This window comes from Stegodyphus dumicola, chromosome 1 (assembly GCF_044657685.1).
Source record: "Stegodyphus dumicola isolate Sdum_Otavi_A_Nest chromosome 1, ASM4465768v1".
In the NCBI taxonomy this organism is placed as follows: Eukaryota; Metazoa; Arthropoda; class Arachnida; order Araneae; family Eresidae; genus Stegodyphus; species Stegodyphus dumicola.
This window is the reverse complement of record NC_140768.1, coordinates 68,122,237-68,143,124: the sequence shown is the minus strand read 5'-3', so window position 1 is coordinate 68,143,124 and position 20,888 is coordinate 68,122,237. Positions and strand designations below refer to the sequence as shown.

At 31.7% G+C, this 20,888-nt stretch overlaps 1 protein-coding gene across 1 annotated transcript in view; it reads left to right on the top strand.

Moving 5' to 3' along the window:
• Nucleotides 1–20,888, top strand: part of LOC118198090 (SCY1-like protein 2) — a 459,500-nt gene that overhangs the window by 393,757 nt on the left and 44,855 nt on the right. The window contains exons 12-14 of the mRNA XM_085816142.1: nt 8,632–8,750; nt 15,668–15,771; nt 19,035–19,156. Of these exons, the coding sequence (XP_085672268.1) occupies nt 8,632–8,750; nt 15,668–15,771; nt 19,035–19,156 (345 nt within the window). The remainder of the gene's footprint in view (nt 1–8,631; nt 8,751–15,667; nt 15,772–19,034; nt 19,157–20,888) is intronic.

Below are 20,888 nucleotides of genomic sequence, written 5' to 3'. Positions count from 1 at the left end.
TTACAATATGAGGTATTTCTCCCGCCTTCTTAGCATGCCTTCGTGGTGTAACGGTAGCACACTTGGAGCGTATTCGAGATGTCCGAGGTTCGAATCCCGGCGAGGGCACTGCTCTTTTGTCACGTCTCTCAGAATCGAAATAACCTAATGTCTCTACAGTGTAAGCAACCACTATGCACTTCTGATTTCCCGGCATTTTCGGCAACATGTATATAAAGCTAAAAAAGATCTATCCTCGATTATTGGATGTTGAAATATAATCAATAAAAGGCTTCAGTGATTTTTAAGGAGTTGATTGATCTGCGGCTAGAGTAGCTGGAACTTCTCAATAAGCAGAAAACTGACCAATAAATTACGTCAGTTGGAAATTTGATATTATAAAATTAACACACATCATGTAACTGCCTGGTATAGCGTTATTATGTTATATTAGGTATTTAAATGTGTATCTAATATAACACAGACTTCATATTGCATAGCTATAGCATGTATATAATATGTCTATGGAATATTAATATATTCCTTATACAGTGAAGTATAATTATTGCAAATATTATGCTACGCATTGCGTCAAACGTAAACAAGCTTGCAGTGTTAAATATTACATGCACATGTAACAAATCAGCATGCAGTACCATTATAATCTTACTCCAGTTTCTGATAAATACTTCTCAGATGGTTGGACTCAAAGTGTGAGTACTAACTAGTGAATTAGCTGACCGACTGTTGGTGCTATTACTGTATAAATTTGTAAGCCTAAACGTCCACATTTAGATGTGAAGTTTATATGTATTGGTTTTCAGGAAAATTTAATGTTTTTGTACATCAGCACCAATTGCCTTTGAGTTAGAAATAATCACATACTTCATTTGGCAACTTAATAACTGTTCTTTATTTCCGGAGAAAATTCCCTTTTGATTTTTTTCATGAATATTAAACTATACTTCTGGATTATTTTTTTAAAGATATACTTAGCTTTGCTCAAATAATTTAATTCCAATAAAAGTGTTATATGAAATTTTAAAAATAATTAAATTAATAAAATATCGATAATAGTCGAAAATAATTTGGAGGTAAATCTGAAATTCAATATTAATATTGAACATTAGAGTAATTTTCTGTTGCGGCAGCCATGATTCATGTTATTTGCAAATCCTTCTAAACTTTTAAATCCTACTTGAAATGAAATATAGTAAAATTTCCATCTTGGAATCGTACCATGGGTTGAAAAAAAAAAAAGACGTATCGCGTAAGTGAATATTCCGTTTTCATATTTTAGATTGATTTGCTTAAGATACCTCCGACTGAGTTTCAAATTGCATTTGAATCTCTTTGAAATGTTAGTGCAGCGATCCGATTCATGTCTTTTTTTTCCCTGGCAGGTGGCAGACAGATCGATGAAGGATGATTGTTTATTATTCAAACCTGGCGAGGCAACTGCAAATTCTATCCATATTTCAATAATGTGTTCCTATTTTTCAACTCAGCAAAAGCTTGCTTTATTGATGTGCCGAAGAGTCAGTAAAATATTAATCCATAGTTTTATGAGCAAACTGCGAATAAAGAACTTTCAGACCATGAAAATATTCTGAATTCCAAGCTTTATAAAATTAAAAATGTATTACGTACATTTTAAATTTAAATAAAGTCTGGAAATCATAATATTTAACAGAGAATCATGAACATTCCCTGACGCATTTCGGATCACGCTTCACTCCTACCGAGTGAGCTCCTACAGACTGTTACGGAATGCCTTTTTTCTGTACCTACGGGCTATTAGACTTTTCAATCTCATGATGTCATGCTTTCATCTCTGCGCAAGTGTCTATTTCCGATATCTTACTAATTATCGGAAAAGTTTATTACAGAAAAGATAATAACTAATTAAGGCATTGAAAATTTTGTCTGTATATTTCGCCGTGACCTTTCCTTTTTCAGCAGTATTTTTTATGAAAACTTGTCAGTCATTATGTGTGTAGAAATGCGTTTCATTTTATTATGTACTAGCCGCTACGCGGCCAGCTTTCGTCTGGCTGTTAAACGTACAGTAAAAATGCCTAAAGGAAACACCAAACATTAAATTCAAAACCTGCACAGAATTTTACTCTCCAGAACAACTTTATCAAAAAATCAATAAAAATGTATCCCGCATTAAACAAATTACAGTGAAATAAGCAATATCCCTTAATACAAATATTAATTATCCCAATAAATAAATTAACCAACTTCCCGTTGCAAAATCTTAAGAATTTAAATGGTATAAAGGAAGTTAAGAATTCTGTTTCCTAAAACAAATTATGCAAAACGTTTTATATAATTAAAATTATGCATAATTAAAACATAATATAAAAATATTACAATGAAATAAGTAATAAATCTCATATTTTCAAGAGAAAAGAGTCAGCAGTCCAATATCCAAAGCAATGAATGAAAACCTGTTGCTAAAACCACATTTCTAAAAGAATGAAACTATCATCAGAAAGCAATAACCAATCAAAATTGTGCTTTGTGGATGACATACTTCAAAATATACAAATTTCTTTGCCATTAGCTAATAAAGAGAGAGAGGGGGGAAGGAAATTCTTTCTCTTGTGCTACGCGAGACACATGCGCGTCAGAATAACAAGACTGCGATGCGCGTGTTCAAAAATTGTGTGTCCAAAAATCAAAAGAAAATAAGCAGCATTTTATCTCATATTTTCAACAGTCAGCAGTCCGGTATACAAAGCGTTGAATGAAAAACTGTTGCCAAAACCCTATTTTTAAAAGTGTGAAACTATTCAAAATGATACGATTTTATCAAAAAAGATAAAGTAAAAAAAAATCTGATTCGAATTTTGAAAAATGCGCTTCGAGGTACACTGGCTCTTGTCTAGATGCACCTATGTACCAAATTTCGTAGCCCTGTGTCTATTAGCTTAAGCGCAAGCACGAACGGAAGACACACACACAGACTCTTTCTTTTATTATATATAGAGATTTTGTTTCATTTATTGCTCAATTTTTCATAAACTGCACGTGAGCAAAAATCTCCCATTATATGGAATAATTAATTTTCATCAACACAAATAAATGAGTGTAATCTTGAAAATTATCTTGATGAAATTCTTACTTCTCCTCTCCCGCTTTAATTTTAAATTATGAGAACAAACTGAATGCTTATCAATAGACAGAACAAATATGGAAACCAAAAGAATATTTAACTTTTTTAATTATTTTTATTAGTAGTAGTACATTAAACTCCCCAATTATATGTACTAATCAATGTATAGGTATTCATAAAAACTCGGAAAGCATTCATGAACCAGAAGTAGTTCTTCAGATTTTAATTAAAATCTCCCATTATATGAAATAATTAATTTTCATCGACACAAATAAATGAGTGTAATCTTGAAAATTATCTTGATGAAATTCTTGCTTCTCCTCTCCCGCTTTACTTTTAAATTATGAGAACAAACTGAATGCTTATCAATAGACAGAACAAATGGGGAAACCAAAAGAATATTTAACTTTTTTAATTATTTTTATTAGTAGCAGTACATTAAACTCCCCAATTATATGTACTAATCAATGTATAGGTATTCATAAAAACTCGGAAAGCATTCATGAACCAGAAGTAGTTCTTCAGATTTTAATTATGCACAGGTAGGTAAACATTCGTCACGGGTTTTTAATCAAGGCAAAAATTAATTGCTTAAAACAACGTTTAAATAGAACAATAATTAAATTTAAATAAATTTTTAATTAGGTTGTTGGAAAAAACTTTATTGAATTTTTCTTGTCTTCCATTGACAAGACATAGAGATTATTTTTCAGGTAATAGGCTGAACACAAATTAATGCAAAATTATGTCGCCGTTTAAATTCGAGCTCAATTTGTTCTCCCGCGTAGTCTAACATCTTGTCTAGTATATGCTTATTTTCTTGTTTACGCTGCCCATTTGCTGTCATTTTCTTGTTCTTTTACTTTTAATTATCATGTTAGACCTTTTATTCTGGTTTGTGTAGACGAACTACATCAAGAGTTTTCTAGGCTGACAAAATCCCGTAACTTTCGTCGTTTTTTTCTTTTCCTTTTATATGTCTGGTTTTTACTCCGTCAGACCATTTACAATGGTGCGAATTCCAACTATGCAGCGGTGCGAATTCCAACTATGCTTTCCATATCCTTTTTTTTCGAAATAAAATTAATTCAAATTGTAAATGAATTCCATTAGATTATTTTATGTGCAAGTTATAATTTTAATATTATACCAAAGTCCGCCTTGAAAATTGTGTATGATACGTCTAGAGCCTGACTTACGTATAAGCCACACAATCTATAGCTTATGCCCCCCCCCCCACTTTCTTAGGGGCCTTCAAAAAATTGAAATATGGTATAAATAGTATTAAAATATATTATAACAGACTTACAGAGGGTTCTATATATCCAATAGTTTGGGGCCTTATCTAGTTTCTGGATAAGTATGATTAAATCAGAGCGACATGAAATTTGCCTAGGCCGTTGTTTTTTCCCCATACCTGAAGTTTATTGAAAAAAAAAATTAGGATGTAGAATAATAAAACCGATGAATAGCAAAATAAAAAGCAAAATTAGTAGAAAAAATCTGAAAGCTTTATATTATGCTCAAAGGAGCGTACTTTTTAATTAACACACACATATACTTTTCGAGAGCATTTTAGCCAATGCCCCTTTGAGCTAAATATATTTAAAAATTGCATATGTTTAGAATTTCGGATGGAGAGTCTCTCGCGGAGATAAAAATGTTTCTTTCCGTACAGTGTTGCCATTGCTCGCTTTAAAATCGTTCAGTTTGTTAATCAAGAATTCGTTAAAGTTTTACAACATATGAAATAGACAATAAATTCCAAATTCGGGCTTCCAGATGCCCATAATCGGGTGAAGGGCTACGTTATTTAAAATATGATGGCTTTAGGTACCGTTGTTTTATGGCAGTGCGAGAAACATCCATACATTCATGCAGATTTTTCATTATTTAATTTCTTTAAACATAATACAGGACAATAATATTTGGTGGCAACTATCTGAAAAGTGATACTGCCATTTACAATGAATTAACGCAAAATGCGTTTCGAGACTAACAGACCTTCTGGGTTAATGCCTCTTCCGGATAATAACATTCATTTTATAAAATTGTGCCAAAATCTGCCTCTTTTCTCAAATCATATGCTGTCGCACATATTTTAAACTTCTGTCCTTCAAATACTTAAAAGCATGCAGAATTCCTTAACTTTTGCACGTAAACTAGTGAACTAAAAGTGAAATAAAGTAGAGGCTTTGAAAAATTGATTCAATAAAGCTGATTTGTTAAATTTTAATAAGACTCACTTCGCTTAATTTTAATTTTTAACTTCCATTTCATGTACTTAATAATTTTTACTTTGAACAAAGCATTTGAAAATAAAATCAAGTTTGCTTAATAGAATAAGCCTTTAGTTACTGAAATTATTTTAAGCATATAAAATTTATTCTACTAAGCCGGGTATACCTTAAATTGATATTACACTAAGCGGCTTTGTAAAATTTAGATAGCGTTCCATTAACACTTTCAAAATATAAAAATATGTTTCATTGGTTCTGCGCTTCAAAACAGGGTTAGAAGGCAAGGAATGTTTATTAAATTTCTAAACGATCAATTCATTTCAAATCGCGAGATTTTACTCGTACTTAGATTCGATGTGACAAGTATCTTAACAGAATCCTATGAAATCTTTCGAAAATATAAAATTATTTCAGTAGCACGAAACAAATCTTCTGGACAATCCAATCCACTTTCAAAATGAAACTTTCCAATGCGCTTATAAACTCCCGTGGTTTTTTTTCCTGATGCAATCACTCGAATTGAAAGCGCTTTCAGTATAAAAATAACATGATATGTGTGGCCTATGTTCAATTCCTTTTCCACTAACTAAAAGCTGAAGCGGTTTAAAGCTAACAGTACTTCCCTTATCGAACTCCGTAGCAAAATCAACAATTTTAAAGGGTTGTTTTTTTCTTACTAAGAAAGACAAAAGAATTGGATAAAAATGATTTCAAGTGAAACATCTGTTGTGGCAATGACTCCACCCAATAGGATACACACCAATATTAAATAATTGTATATATTAATAGATCCGACAATGTTTGTAGAACTTTATGTAGAAAAATATGGAAAAATTAGTATAAAATGTCTTGTTAAACCCTCTTTTATCTCTATAATGTATATAACAGTTCGATTGAAAAAATAAACAGAGACTGCAGAAACAAAGATTGAGCAAGTATGTTTCTGGATAGATGTAGCTTTTGAAACAGATATTAGATTTTGGAAATGCAGAATGTTCATTTCTGGCAAAATAAATAATTCATTTTAGCAGTTGTCTAGAAAGGTGAAAGTAAAATTTATAAAAATTTGAAAGTCCAAACGTAAGAGGCTTCTTTCTCAAAACAAATTGAAAATATGGGAATCGTTTTGCACGACAGCATGCTGTTAATAAATTAGAGGTATCAGTCTAGACCCCTAGCGTTTTGTATTTAAATAATAATACTTTCAAGTAATTTTTATCTAGCTTTCACAAATTTTAGCATCATTCTACCTGTTTCGAAAACATTTCGCGTTCGAGTGTGAAATCATACAAATGGGATTTTCACTGGAATGCTTTCCAGTTGCGACAGCTTCATCAGAAGAAGAGCTATTTTCACCTGTTCCCATAGTAATCTTAGACGTGTTGTTAACTACAGATTTCTTATCATAAAAAATTAATTTAACTTATAATACTAAATTATAGTTCATGACCATGAAAGTTTTCTTATAATGCGTGAAAGAATTCGAAGTAAATATATTAGCACAATAATTCGGAGTTTAAACTATGGAGAAAGAATTGGTAACGAAGAATGAGTCCCTTCAAAAGCAGCTTTACGAAGGAAGTTATGAAGACACTAAATGACTACGCACTGATCAGCTTTCTGTGTTACAGTCCTTAGTCTCATTGATATGTCTACAGATCTTTAGGGGATACCATATTTTTTAAAAGAATCAACAAATAATCATAAAGAATAATTCTACTCCATATGTTCTCGTTTGTATAAAAAAAGCATTGTGCCCGTGATTCCAAAGTAGTATTTATTTTTATGGCCTACATTAAATTAAAAAATTATTCATTAAATTTTTATTACATTATCAAGGTTTAAAGAACATTCACTAAGGTTTTAAGAGCCTGCTACGCAATACTCCGATCATTAGTTTTCCTATTCTAAATAATGTAAAGCCTCCCAAAGACGATCACTTCTAAAAGTGCCTAGTATTTCGAGAACATAAATTCATCTAAAGGTAGGGTTAATCGTTGTACAGAGGATTCTAATTTTTATTCATATTTACTCACCTTTGATAAAAATCACGGCACATCACCGCTTTTCCATAATTTAGAAAAGCCATTATCGGTATTTAACTGCACGTTTATGTTTCTTTTTTAATAGACGCTAAATGTATATGGCAACACTTCCAAAATTTAAACTATGTCTCAAGATAGTTTGTCTCCTTCGTCTTGGAGCACATATTTCAAGTAACCTTCAAATACGTTTTACACTCTTTTTATTTGATATCTGAAGACTGAATGTTTTACCGTTGCTTACATAGGTACAGTAGTCGCATTTTGACATGACATGGTCTAGACTTAGGAATCCTAATTTTGTTTGAATATGAATGATCTGCCGAGAGCCAACTTGACAATATTTTCTTTCCAGTCCTTTTGGGTACATAATATGAACAAATATTATGAATCATGATACTAAGAACGAATACTATGTGGTTTAACTTGAGATTTTGAGTAATCAAAACTAACTAAATATATGTAACACATTCCATGAATCCATGCGAAATGATTAAATTTCAAATGCATGCCTCTGTAAAATAAATTAACGTAGCTTTTTTCAGAACAAGGCTAGCAGCCTTGCACTCTTATACCATTATGAATCTTAAAGGCGTTGAATGCTGGTAATTCGACGTGGGCTTGAATCTCGGAGAAGGGTTGGCTGCATGGGTGTTTGCGCGACTTTCTCCATGTGTAACATGGATGCAAGCCAGTTTTCCTTATAAAGCTTTCCACGAAGGCATTCCTCCCCTTAGGCAGAGAGCTCTTTCATATTTTGCCATAATCAAATAAACCAAACGATTACGAAGTAGCATCCAAGTTTGCTTTGTTGCAATTAAATAGCTCAGATCACTACTTTTTTATATCTAAAGGGAAAAGAAATGGAAAAAGCAAAAGGTGCCATAAAAGGAAAACAGTTGAATTTTAATTTGCTGCTATGCAAAAAATGGTCCTTTGGATGCTAATAATATACTTCTAGTGTTAATTGTATAAAATTACTAATATTCCAGTTGTGTTAAAAATTGTAGTACTAACATGATTAAAAATGCTTCAAAATAATAGCATGTCGATAACAACATATTCTGCTTTATGGTATTTACCTTTGAATTGCAATATTGGTATGACTGCATAATTTAACTGAATGTTGCGATATGTCATTTCATCATTCACATAAATTTTCCTCCTTATTAGATAAATTACTTCGATACTTCTAATATTCTTCTTTATTATCATGGATTATTCACGCTATTTTCTTTCGTTCTAGGAATTTACAAATTCATGCTTGGTGACAAACGGTACGGCTTAACTGTCAACTTGTTAGCTACAAAGGTAATGCCGTCGCTGATTCCAGTAGTCGTCAGCCCTGCACTCAAGCTGGATCAGGTATATTACTATTTCAAACCATATCGTAATTTCACTTCGGTTTCCTAAAATGTTACAAACAGGTATTCTGTTATATCTATATGTCGTAAAGTCATGATAGTGATACTGCTGTGCCTACGGTTTTCGATCGCTATTTCATGCATGCATGTCACTGTAAAAACAACAGTCTGTTTTAATTAAACAGTATGAACTTGCGTTAACTATGATAACGTGGATAATAGTCTCGGCTCCAATTACATCTACATTAAGCAAGTGTATTTCCTCTGCAACTATATTTAATTTTCAGTCTTCTATTTTCCCGGTTTCTTTGAATATTGTGGACCAATTTGTTCTTAAAATGTGACTTTTTTTGAAGTTGACTTTCGATTTATATATTTCTTCACGTAGTTATTACAGGCCAATAGTGGCCTAACAAAAAAGTCACTGAACACTTCGACCAGGTTCAAATCCTGGTGAACGGATCGGCTGCATGGGAGGTTTCCTGTTTTTTTTCTGTGTATAAAGTTGATACAAGTCCTCTATTAAATTGTTCGCCACGAACGCACCCCACTTCATAAACAAATAGCCCTCGAATTTCTCTGCCATACTAAATTAACCTAATCTAAAATATAACTGTTCTGTACGTGTACTATACAGTATAGTAGTAGTACGTTTTCATTACTTTTCCATATTTTCTAACATTAAGAAAAAATATCGAAACTCGTTATTTTCATATTTAGGAAAAAGAGAGAAAAGGCACGTGCACATTCCACTAATAATAGCAGATAAAATTAAATTTTTGTTTGTTTTACATCATAAGTATCTTCATTAAATTTTAATAAATGTGTGCATATTATACGAAGGTCGTATTAATGAAACATTTTCTTTACCCGTAGCTGAATATATCCGCAATAAGTCTTCTAACGTGCACTAATTATTTCTTTCAAATTTGGAATTCTTAAAAACTCAATTTTTGGGCTAGGAGAATAAAATCTACATATATTGCAAGAAGTACTGATCTAAACTCAAGGAAAAATAATGTCCTAACCTGCAGTTTGGTAAAAGAAAATATGATTTGGATGGTGTAGAAAATGTGCTTTTTAATAACATTTTCATATTAGTTTACTGTCTTCTTATACAGCTGAAAGTTTTTAAGCTCCCACCCTTATTACAAGGTATTTTCAGAATACATCCGAAAAGATTAACATTACGTGATTCTGTTTTTGTCAGATAATGGAATTTTATAATCGAAACATTCCTTTATTTTTTTTACCAGAGCGTTCTCATTCCTTTGAACAAAATTTAAACTTTCGTGATCTATTATATGCAAGAACAAGGTTCAATGACAAAACCATTTTGATATCATTCATTTAAGTTTAATTTTATCTTCTGATTTTATCAATTTTCTACAATCTCGTCTCATTTCTACAGTATATCTTATCTCTTCAATTTTTCTACGCAGACAAATAAAGTGAATCATTCATCATTTACTCATGCTGTTTTTATTGTTGTTGTTCAACCAGGGCTTCAGCATTAATGAAGTAACCTTATGAGTGGATGCATTTATTTTGACAATGATAAAGCCTTGTCTTGCCCAGCATCATTCCAGTTTTGATTAAGAATACAGTTTCTTCAATCAAACGAAACAAACAATTGCTCCATTTATTAAAATTTAACATTAAAACTTCCCCAGTGGAACATATTGATATAAATTGAGTAAAATGTAACAGTCATGCGTTTGCAAACCATTGTAGTTTTAATATACAAGTCGTTTCTAAGGTCTGAACATTTATGTACTTCTTGAACGGTTATCGTAGATTCGTGATTCCAGTGTAAGAAATGAATCAACTATGGTAGGTCTAAAACTTAGGATGGTTTTGATCAGATGATATCGTTCAGTAGAAATATATATGAATTTAAATTTTTGTTCTAGTCCTCTACGAGAAATATTTTGGTTAGGGAGCTGTTTTCTAACATTCTAAATATTTCTCAGCTGAAAACCTATCCGTTATATGTGCAAAATTGGGACTGAGAAAAAATCTCATAATTATGTGATTCATATAACTTTTTATACGTTGAGATGAAAGACGAAACACGCCGATTTTAGGGACAGTCATTTCACACAGTTATTTTGAATTTAGACATTTCTGCAAACGATAGTATGGAATCTATGTTTCTAAATCGATGCTTGAATAGCAATGCCGTTATTTTTTAGACATTCGCATGCAGAACTTAGCATATGCAGCGACAGCGATATCTGTTTACCGTTCCTTAAAATCTTAGCATATAATAACTGATCATTTTTTAATTCGTTCTAGGAAAGTGTACTTGCTTTTTTTTTCCTGTGAGGCTCCACATAAAAATTTTAATTCTGTATTAATTTTATTAAAACGAGGTTACGTGACAAAATTCCTCTTAATAAGAAAGCCTATCTGATTCATTTCTTTAAATGTAATTGTTATCGATGACCATTGCATAATATTTCTGTAAATCGTGCATAATGCGTTTAGAGTTATTTTTACAAAGCTTTCATGACACGCTGTACATCTGAAAAGTCAGTGCATAAAATTGTAAATCAAACTTAAAAGTAGAACGAAAACTGGACGACAACGTGACCCTGAGCATATAAACCGAATATGGCATGTTTGCACTTCTCTGCCGTTACCTTCGCTAATGAACTTTCATACCTACGGATTTTAAGTGCCCTTTCTACAAAAATATTACAGTCACAAGTATTCGAGCGAGACTCCTATCCGAGGCCTTTAGTGCAGAAGCAGAGTTTTCTGGAAATAGCAGTGATCTATCGGCGCATTCAATCATCTTTAAAAGAGGGAAAATTAATGTTTTAAGTACAAATTGCTAGCTCCAGACGTTAAAAAATAATTCTCTTTTCACACAGAATTAGACATTTTTTTTATTTAATTTGCAATTAAAACGCATTTTAAAAATTTGTGGTAAATCAGTCTTATAAATATATATTTTAACTTTCTCATTATGAAAACTTTTTACACAAACTCCTTGTCAATACACAGGAATTTTTAAGCATCATGTTTAAGTAAAACATTAAAAAAACAAAGGAAAAATAACATAAAATTCTACAGAAAAGTTACAGCGCAAATACAAGCTCAACAGTCCGTTGTTAATCCTGAAATATTACCCTTCTTCCAACGCCCGCCAACAGCGCGCTAAGCCTAATCCTCACGTCTTTGAGAAGCTCTTGGGATTAGTCCATATTTCATAGCATTCATGTCACTTTGAGGTAAATATTTTATTACTTAAGCCCCTGTAGGATTTGTCGAGGAAGCTGGTGTGCAGACACGAGGAATGTTTAGGTCATCGGAAACTTTAAGAATTAACGCAAATACTTCGTATTTTTCTATATATATATATAAAGAACAACAGTGTTTGATGCAGCTTTACGAACAAAGGGTCAGGAATTAGTTACTGTATTTGAGTACAAAAGAAATCTATTTATGAGAAGATAAATTATTTCCTATTTAAATACTATAATTCTTATTTATTTGAACTGTCTAAAATTCTTACTAACGGTTTTTAGAAACTAAAAGAGGAAATTTAAAAGTATAATGGTCTTATTCTGTAGTGGAACTAAATCAACTCGTGAGATTTATTGTAATGAATTTTTAATGAATTTAAAGATTTATATCGAGGTTGCTAATTATCAGCTAATATATATAATATATAGGATATTTAAAAAAACTTCTATCAATTATATCTCGAATAATTTGTCTTAAACTCGCGTTCCAATTAAAAAAATGAAAAATTAAGATAGACCTTTACAGTTCGATAATTTGCATCTTGTGAGAGTTGTTGGAAAATTTTTAGGTTTGAATATTAGTGAGCGAGGAGCTGATATAGAAACAATATTTAATTACCAAGTCTGTCTGAGATATAAAGAAAAATTTCGAACATGAGAAATTAAAATTTTCATCTGAATCCTGACATTTATCATGATAAAGTTTGGACTTCAGCGTTATTATCAACCTACGTTATTCCATTAGGAGTAGATACTTGCCTTCAGAGATTGCACAAAAGTGACACACCCAAGAATCTGCTACATCATTTGTGAACATTTTATAAAATTATACTAACAGTTGTTTTAAGTTTTTTGCCCGAGAGTTAAAAGTAATTTAAACACCATCTTTCTTTAATTCGTGTTGTTGTTGTTGTCTATGCTCACTTTTCTGACGAAGTTAGCCCAAGCCCACGGAATTTCTCGTCGCAAGGAGCGCTAGATTACGCCTGCCGTTGGCGACAGTCTTGAGCACCATTCAGGTGACAATGCGATTTAGCTCAGTTCCGCCCTCAATTTTGATGGACAGCACATGGGGGATGGGTCCGAGGGTCTCCCGACCGAGAGGATTTTCGGCTCGCCGCATATTTAGAATGCTACTATGCCACACCGACACTATACATTTACAAACGTCCGTAGCTTCTACGGGATTCGAACTCGCACCCTTCGGCACGGCAATCAGCGACCCTAACCACTATACCAGTTGAGTGGCTTCTTTAATTCGTGTTATATATATTCGCTCAGAACGTTATGCAAATTAAAAAATAATCAAGGGAGTACAAAAGCTCCTTAAGTTCAAACGTCTTTCTGAGCCCAAAGTTACCTTGCTGTTCGTTAAATGCTACCTTGCTATTCGAGCGGTAAAGAATTAATATCGGTCCGAGGCTGCATTGCTTCCCTAACCACTGGAGGTTGCCTTTCAATACTGATTACCTGAAGTTAAAACTACGCGTCTTGCTTCAGAGGATTTGATGTTGATAACTGTAAATTTAAAGACATGTTGTATAAAGTGTTTCCAACTAATATGAATAAATAATACATCCTCAGCCTGAAAATTTTCTGTTTAATTTCAACCCGCTAGAAGCAAACAAATAAAATCTGTTGAATTTTAAATATAGGCTTTTGACTGATTTTAGTCAGGGAGCTAACTCGTAAAAATTTAGGAAATAATTCAATCAAATACCATTAGGTGAATATACTCGTAAGAAAAGTTAAGTGTTAGTTTTACAATATTATTTTTATCATTAAGATTTTTGGAAGTATATTACAATCTCTGCCTATTGAATTTCCCTTTTCATCGGAATTTTATACATCGATGCACGTGATTAAATAAATTTTTCAGCTGTATCAGGCTTATTATTGCACAATGGTAAGCAGATTTTCTTATCAGTTTTTTGTGGTAAGCTTATTATTATCTAAGTTTTACAAAAATTGATGAATTATTTCCATTTGTAACCCTGGTGAATAAAATCTGATTATACGTTAATTTCAAAGAAATTGTTCTAGATCTATGATATTTTATTTCATTATTCAATATCGGAGAAATTTCTCCTTTTGCGATTAGTACAGCTACAGTTCCATCTATATGTGTTACGCTACATCTGAACTAATTGTGTAATCAAGAAATTTAACTTTTAAATACTGCCTTTTCATACAGATTAATAATGTAGCATTAGGTATCATTTGCACTTTTACATGTTAATCAGCAATAGACTGGCTTAAGGAACGAACTATCGAAGCTGTTGTTTTCGCAATGTCAAGTTCCTACGTCAAGGAACGTCCGTGTCAAGTTCCGTCCTACGTCCGTGTCAAGTTCCTAAGTATATTTTCAGTATTTGTATCCAAAGACTTTTGACTAAATACACGAGCTATCAGTATTTAATCAAATCAGTATTTAATAAGCATAAATCAGATCATACTTTTAAAAATAGTCTAACCTTTCATGTCCATTTAGATTAATTGCTTCAACCTTCGAGTTCGTCAAGATGAATACTAAATTCGGACATTTTCAAAGTACAAAGTCATCGAAAATGCTAAACAGAACTTTAAATTACTATGTTGTGTTTACCATGAATCAGTTTTCTCTGTTTTTACACCGAAATAATTAGAAAATTGCCAGGTTTTAATTTTAAAAAGGGTGATTAACTTTACAATGAAGCTTTATTCAGTAACAGTTTTACCACGTTCTTAATCACACATTTCGTATGAAGACCGCACTATAAAAGTTCAGGGCGTATCGTTTGGTACAAAAATTTCAGGTATTTCAACGCAGTTTTCGTTTAACGTATGGGAAATAGATACTGCAAAAGACATCATTTCTGTCTTTACTACAGTTATACGAGATACGCTCCCGTTTCCGTGGATGGAACCATAAGACTGCATTGACAACTGCACACCAGTTAACAGAACTCGTATTAAAGTTTTCTAGTTATACACTAAAAAAATTTTAACTTTTGTGTTAATTTTGTAAAAAATTTGCAAACCTTTCTCAAACAGTTTTCTTAACAACTTCTTAAAAATCAGTCCATCTTTTTGATGACCTTATATAATGCTAACAAACATTTAAAAATAATTTCGCAAATTTAATTCACTTTTACTATTCCAAAATTTACAAAACACCCTGCGTGCGTAACCAGTCAGGGTTAGCTGATTTTTAATGAAAAGCTGAAGAACAAGATTATGACCAAAACTGACAAGTAAACCCCTTCTATCCTTTGATACCGGTTTTCCGGAAACCCATATTTTTTTCGAAAGTTTATATTTATATTACAAGAAGAAAAACTGTGAAGTCTTAGGGGCAGAACGACAAGCGTTTAGGAGCTGTAAAACCAACAATGTATCATTGAAGTGTGTACAGATGGACGTATTTCTGTAACGACGTCTCTAGTTTTTGTATGTTCATGCATTGTCTGCTTCCGAAGTACCTGATGGTAAAGTCACAGAAAAAGACCTGGTACCTGAAGGATTTACGGGAATGATCCAGCCTCTGGACATTTATTTTTTCAGACACTACAAATCTTTTTTAGAAATAACAGTCTAAAATGTAGTTTTAGACATTTTAGAAATAAGATTTTAAGATTTTGCTTCTCATCCTAAAATTAAATATAAGATCCTTTTTCTCTGACAGTTTACAGCCTTAGTGGAGCTGCTGAGGGATATGTTGGAACACGTCGCGCGGAGCCAAAGGAACAAGTTGAAACTAGAGAAGCTGTCCATTCCTTCGACAGAAATGTAAGCAAAGCTCTATATTTCGTTTTACTGCAGAATTAAACACAAAATTTTATTAAAACTGCCTTACACTGTTTCGTATATTTTCAGCTTCTTAATCTAATTTTTTAGAACAAAATAATGTTCGAATGAATATATTTCAATATTTTTCGAATAATCTCTACATCAATTCGAGGAGAAAAAAAGTTGGTTACTTAACAAAATAATTATACTGCATCAAAAGAAAAGTTTTGAACTATATAAATTATAAATTACTTATGCCATATACTACAGAATTTTTGTGTGTGTTTTCTTCTATCATGCACGTATACTATAAAACTGATAAATTCATTAAGTAGTAGCAAAGAATGGTTTAAGAATACAGAATTACTTTTTCGGAGCTCTTTTCTTTCTTACTTTTTTTACTTATTATTATTACATATTAAATAGTCCTCGTACTCTATTCTTCTTTTTTTATTATTTTCATACACTATATTATACTTAAATGGTAGACTGTCGTTTAACCAGGCTAATGCCGGTACGATATCCACGTTTATGGGATATCACAGCAGTTAAAAAATTTACGGGAACGAGAAATAGTCCATATTATTATTAATGGAAAATATTGTTAACACATTACCAGTATTTCTAAATAATTTAACTAGGAGAATAATTTTACTTTGTTACATGAATTAAGCACGCTCTAGAACAGACAAAAACAATATTTTTGCTTATATTACTTTTGTATACTTCGATGGAAGACAAAGGAAAACAAGAGATTAATAGCGGTACACTAAAATTATTTTGTCGATTTAGAAATTTATTTTTATTGGGTGATATAATGATGTTTAAATTTTTAGATAACATAAAATTAAATTACCGTTGTAAATAAAAGCAATTTCTGAACGCTCATGCATCACCTGTTATCACTGCTCTTATCTCATGAATTTTTCGTTAATAACTTTTTTAAAAAGTATAGTAATCACATTTCTTTAAAATAATCTGTTCGAGTACCCATTTTTAAGAAACTAAGAACTCACATTAATTTTTTTTTCTCATCAAAATTTCGGGTTTAAGGGTATTCATTTTTAATAATGTATATTCATCGTAAAAAGGCGAGAGAGCAAATATTGCTATCTAAATATGCAATAGTGGTGTTGTAAAACAGATCTGAAATTTAAATTTGACTTTTTCTCGCTAACGTATTATTTAATTTCATTATTCCTTCCAGCTGATATTTTCCATTCTACCAGATCAGAAGAAGAACATGAGATTCACGCTTTTGAACGATGTAATCAGAAATATAAATCAAGGTTTCCAGGACAACCTAGAAAATTTCATATTTACACATTTATTTTGTAGCTTGTGAAAATGACTTTGTTTCTCGATGTGGATAACTATTATCTTTATTTAAGATAAATGAAATAGACATTTCATTTCAAGGCTTTACATGAAATAATATCAAACCCTTCGGTACTATTTAAAAAGGAACTGATTTAGAAATAAAAGAAATGACATGCACTATGAACTTAAAAACTTTCATTATCGGATAACAGGAAAAGTTTGTCTATTGGTTTTCCGTTATATCTTCGGGTATTATCGAATTCTGCTTCATCTTTACCATCACTGTTACTCTGATCCATAAATAAATAATTATCTTCTGCTCCATCTATGTTGTTAGATATACTACAGTTTTAAATGACTTTTGAATTATGTCAGGATTAATTTCATTTTATGCTTTTGTTATACCTTCACACATTATTTTTGGACTGGGGTGAAGCATTTGGAATAAGGTTGCGCGTTATACGGCGAATGTACCCAATCAGAATATCGAGAAAAGATCACATAAAATTGTCATTCCTATCACGCGTTTATTACAAGACTGCCATCATTTAACACAAAGCACATTTATACTTTGCCACATCCTGCTTACTCACCACATTTACATTTAGGCACATCAAACAATTTGCCTCCTTCCTTAAATCGATGCACCACTTAGAAAAATCTGTCATGAGGAGATAACCACGTCCATAGAATGACTAGTATTTCATATAACATTCCTTCAACGTTCTGATAGTAATCCTTCTAGGCATGTTGTGATCATGCACAGCTGTGTGAAGATTCGAAAAAAAAATTATTCCGGATAAATCAATATGTTATTATTTGATCAAAGGTCCATTTGAACAAAATGCTTTGGTTGTCAAAATTTTGCGTCATATAACATGAAGCAAAATACAAAAATAGCAACTAACATGTGGCATGAAAATAATAGGTTTCTTTGTTCTCACATTTTGCTGGTCGCTGAGTCAAATCCGATAACCATTCAGGAATATAAATATTATTATATTCCAGCAACTATAAATATTTTTATTATTTTCACGAAAAGAAAGATTTCAAACACTCCGAAGCGAATAGCACTTTTAGCTAAGCTTTTGTTAAAATTTATTGTTATTTTGGCTTCCTTGCAAAACTTAAGGTCGATAGTACGTTGCTCTGACAGTGCTGGTAAGAATCCTTTGCTATATTTCGAGACATCCCTAGTTCATTCAATTTATTCTTAAGTAGCACTTATAAAGATTTAGAGTTTTTACAACAAACATCCGATAACAATTACAATAAAACTTCATGGGGTTGTGCTAAGCGGATACAAACTCCTGGAAGAGGCAAGTGCATGAAGACAAATCAGAATCATGTAGAAATGTAAGGTCTGAGACGTAAATGTAATTCGCAAATGGTTTTGTCCGGCCATTGCTTATATGTTCTTTCAGGATGCCGTCATGTTTCGGCCCACCTGGAAAGTAGTTTAACTTAACGACGGGTCTTGATTACTTATTTTATGATTACATAAAATGGCTGATGTACAAAACCCCCATAAATTGATCAGAACTAGCATATTTCTCTCGCTATGTAACTGTTTCAAAAGTCTAAAACAAGCCAGGAATATTCCAAAATGTACGTGATTCCATGCGCCTATGATCTCAAATGTGTGTTATAGTTCACGGTTGCAAATCTGAGCACAATCTGTATTATAAATATATTTTGCTAATATATAGTATGCAAAAATATCTCTTAAGGGCGTGCGGCTGTTTAATTTCTCGTTCTTCCCATATACTAAGATATGAAGTTCGCGTTTCAAACCCTGCAATGTTATATGATTCCTGCTTATCTTTGTGCAACCGTCTCTTTTCAGAAATTTGTACATACTCAGTTGAATCACCAGGTATGTGTTGCAATTAACATGCTTAAATTTTACGATTTTATATGACTGCATATTTTTTATTTTATAGCTTACCGGTTCAGTATTCAATGGAACAAGCAACAGGTTATCCTCACAGACCTCCTCTTTTGCGGTTACAGTCACGAAGAACATCAGTAAGCATGGACGATGTGGTTAGAAGGAGTAGCTCAGGTAAGTCACAGATTCTTCCGTTGTTAGGCTTTGTTCGTTAAATTTATCTTTATACTACTCTATTTAAAACGAATTTTACTGATACACTTTTTATTTGCTGATTTACTTTAAGTTTACTCCCCTTTTCTTCGGTAGTTTCAGTGTACTTCCTTTTGTATTTGCTTTTCGTGGTGAATCAATAAAGGAAGATATGTATAAGAATACATAAATACGTATGTGTAATGTTCATCTTATTTCTTGGTGCTTGTTACACTGAATTTGAAATTTCCAGTTACGATTTAATAATTTTACATTAAAAATTACAGTGTACAAGAAATTTTTGATGAAACGTATAGTAATAATGAGTATCTAACCGAAATAAATATCTGATGTTATTCAAATGGGTTTATTGCTTGCTTCTTCAGGATTATTCCGGTAGAAAAAATACAAAAATAAAAGTAAAAAGTATTTTTCCATGTCGCAAAAAAATATTATTCTAAGGAAACACATCTTCATTGCGTTTTTTTTTACTAATGAGCGATAAGAATTCGTTTTCAGAAGCGAGAATTTTTTTAATTAATTTCTAACGTATGTGCTGCTTGAAAATTTATTAGCTCTGGTGTTTCGTGTTTCAACATCACATATGTTCGCCTTTGAATTTCTGGCTGACGGCTTGTTTAACTTCAAATTATTTAGATACCCTAATAAGTCTTATAAATGAAACAGATTTTATTGCACATATTATAGAAAACAAAAAATATTTCATAATAAATTATCACATTCCTCAATGCCTGATGCTTAATGTGAATAGTTGACACGTTCAGTTAACACAGAGCATACGTGGCTCGAATTCCATGGATATTGTAAAATAAAATGTTACATTTAAATAATTATATAAATGTTCATTATCAAATTCAATTATAATATTAAATTACCTTGTTTATATTCACAGTAATTTTATGCAATTGCTTTTTACTCTCGTGTAAACACAAAGTTTCATATCTAATTCACATTAAATCATTTTGGCCTTTTTGTCTTAGGATGGTTTGCTTTCCTTTTCCAATGAAATTTCTTCGAATTGCTTACTGAATTATAAAAGTATATTATTTTTATTTGAAAATTTCATGATTTTAAGAACCATGATTTTCATGCATTCAGTGTCTTAAAGTTACCAAAATCCGATCTTAAAATAAAATCTGAATGTAAACCATTTTCATAAATCTATTATCTCTAAAAGACAATAATTGCTTGATTCCTTGCAACAGTATTCACAGTAATTCTCTGATTCTTTGTAGCAGGTATTACCTGCTATGTAAATTATATTACAAAGAAATATATAGCAACGGACACACTCTAAAATACTATCCAAATATTTATATTTTCAGCTTAATTATTATAAGTTTTATAATGTATAATATGTTTTATAAGTTATAAATATTATTATATAGATGTTGTATAAGTTTTCTTTATATATGTGTTTAAAGCTATTTTGTAAAAATTCCTTCTTGTAACGCATATTTATAAAATTTACAGCAACTTTCCGACAGTCATTAGAAATGCCATGCTCATAAATAGCAAATAATAAAAATATATTTAGGACATTTGTCTACAGTTATGTTCTCATTCCTTTATATCCTCTAAAATTAAGATTTCTGAAAAAAGACGCAGCCTTTATAAATCTGCCTTCAGCGTATTTTCTGAATAGCCATAAAACTCTTCAAAATCAGTGCTTCCTCCAAACGAAGAAACCAAC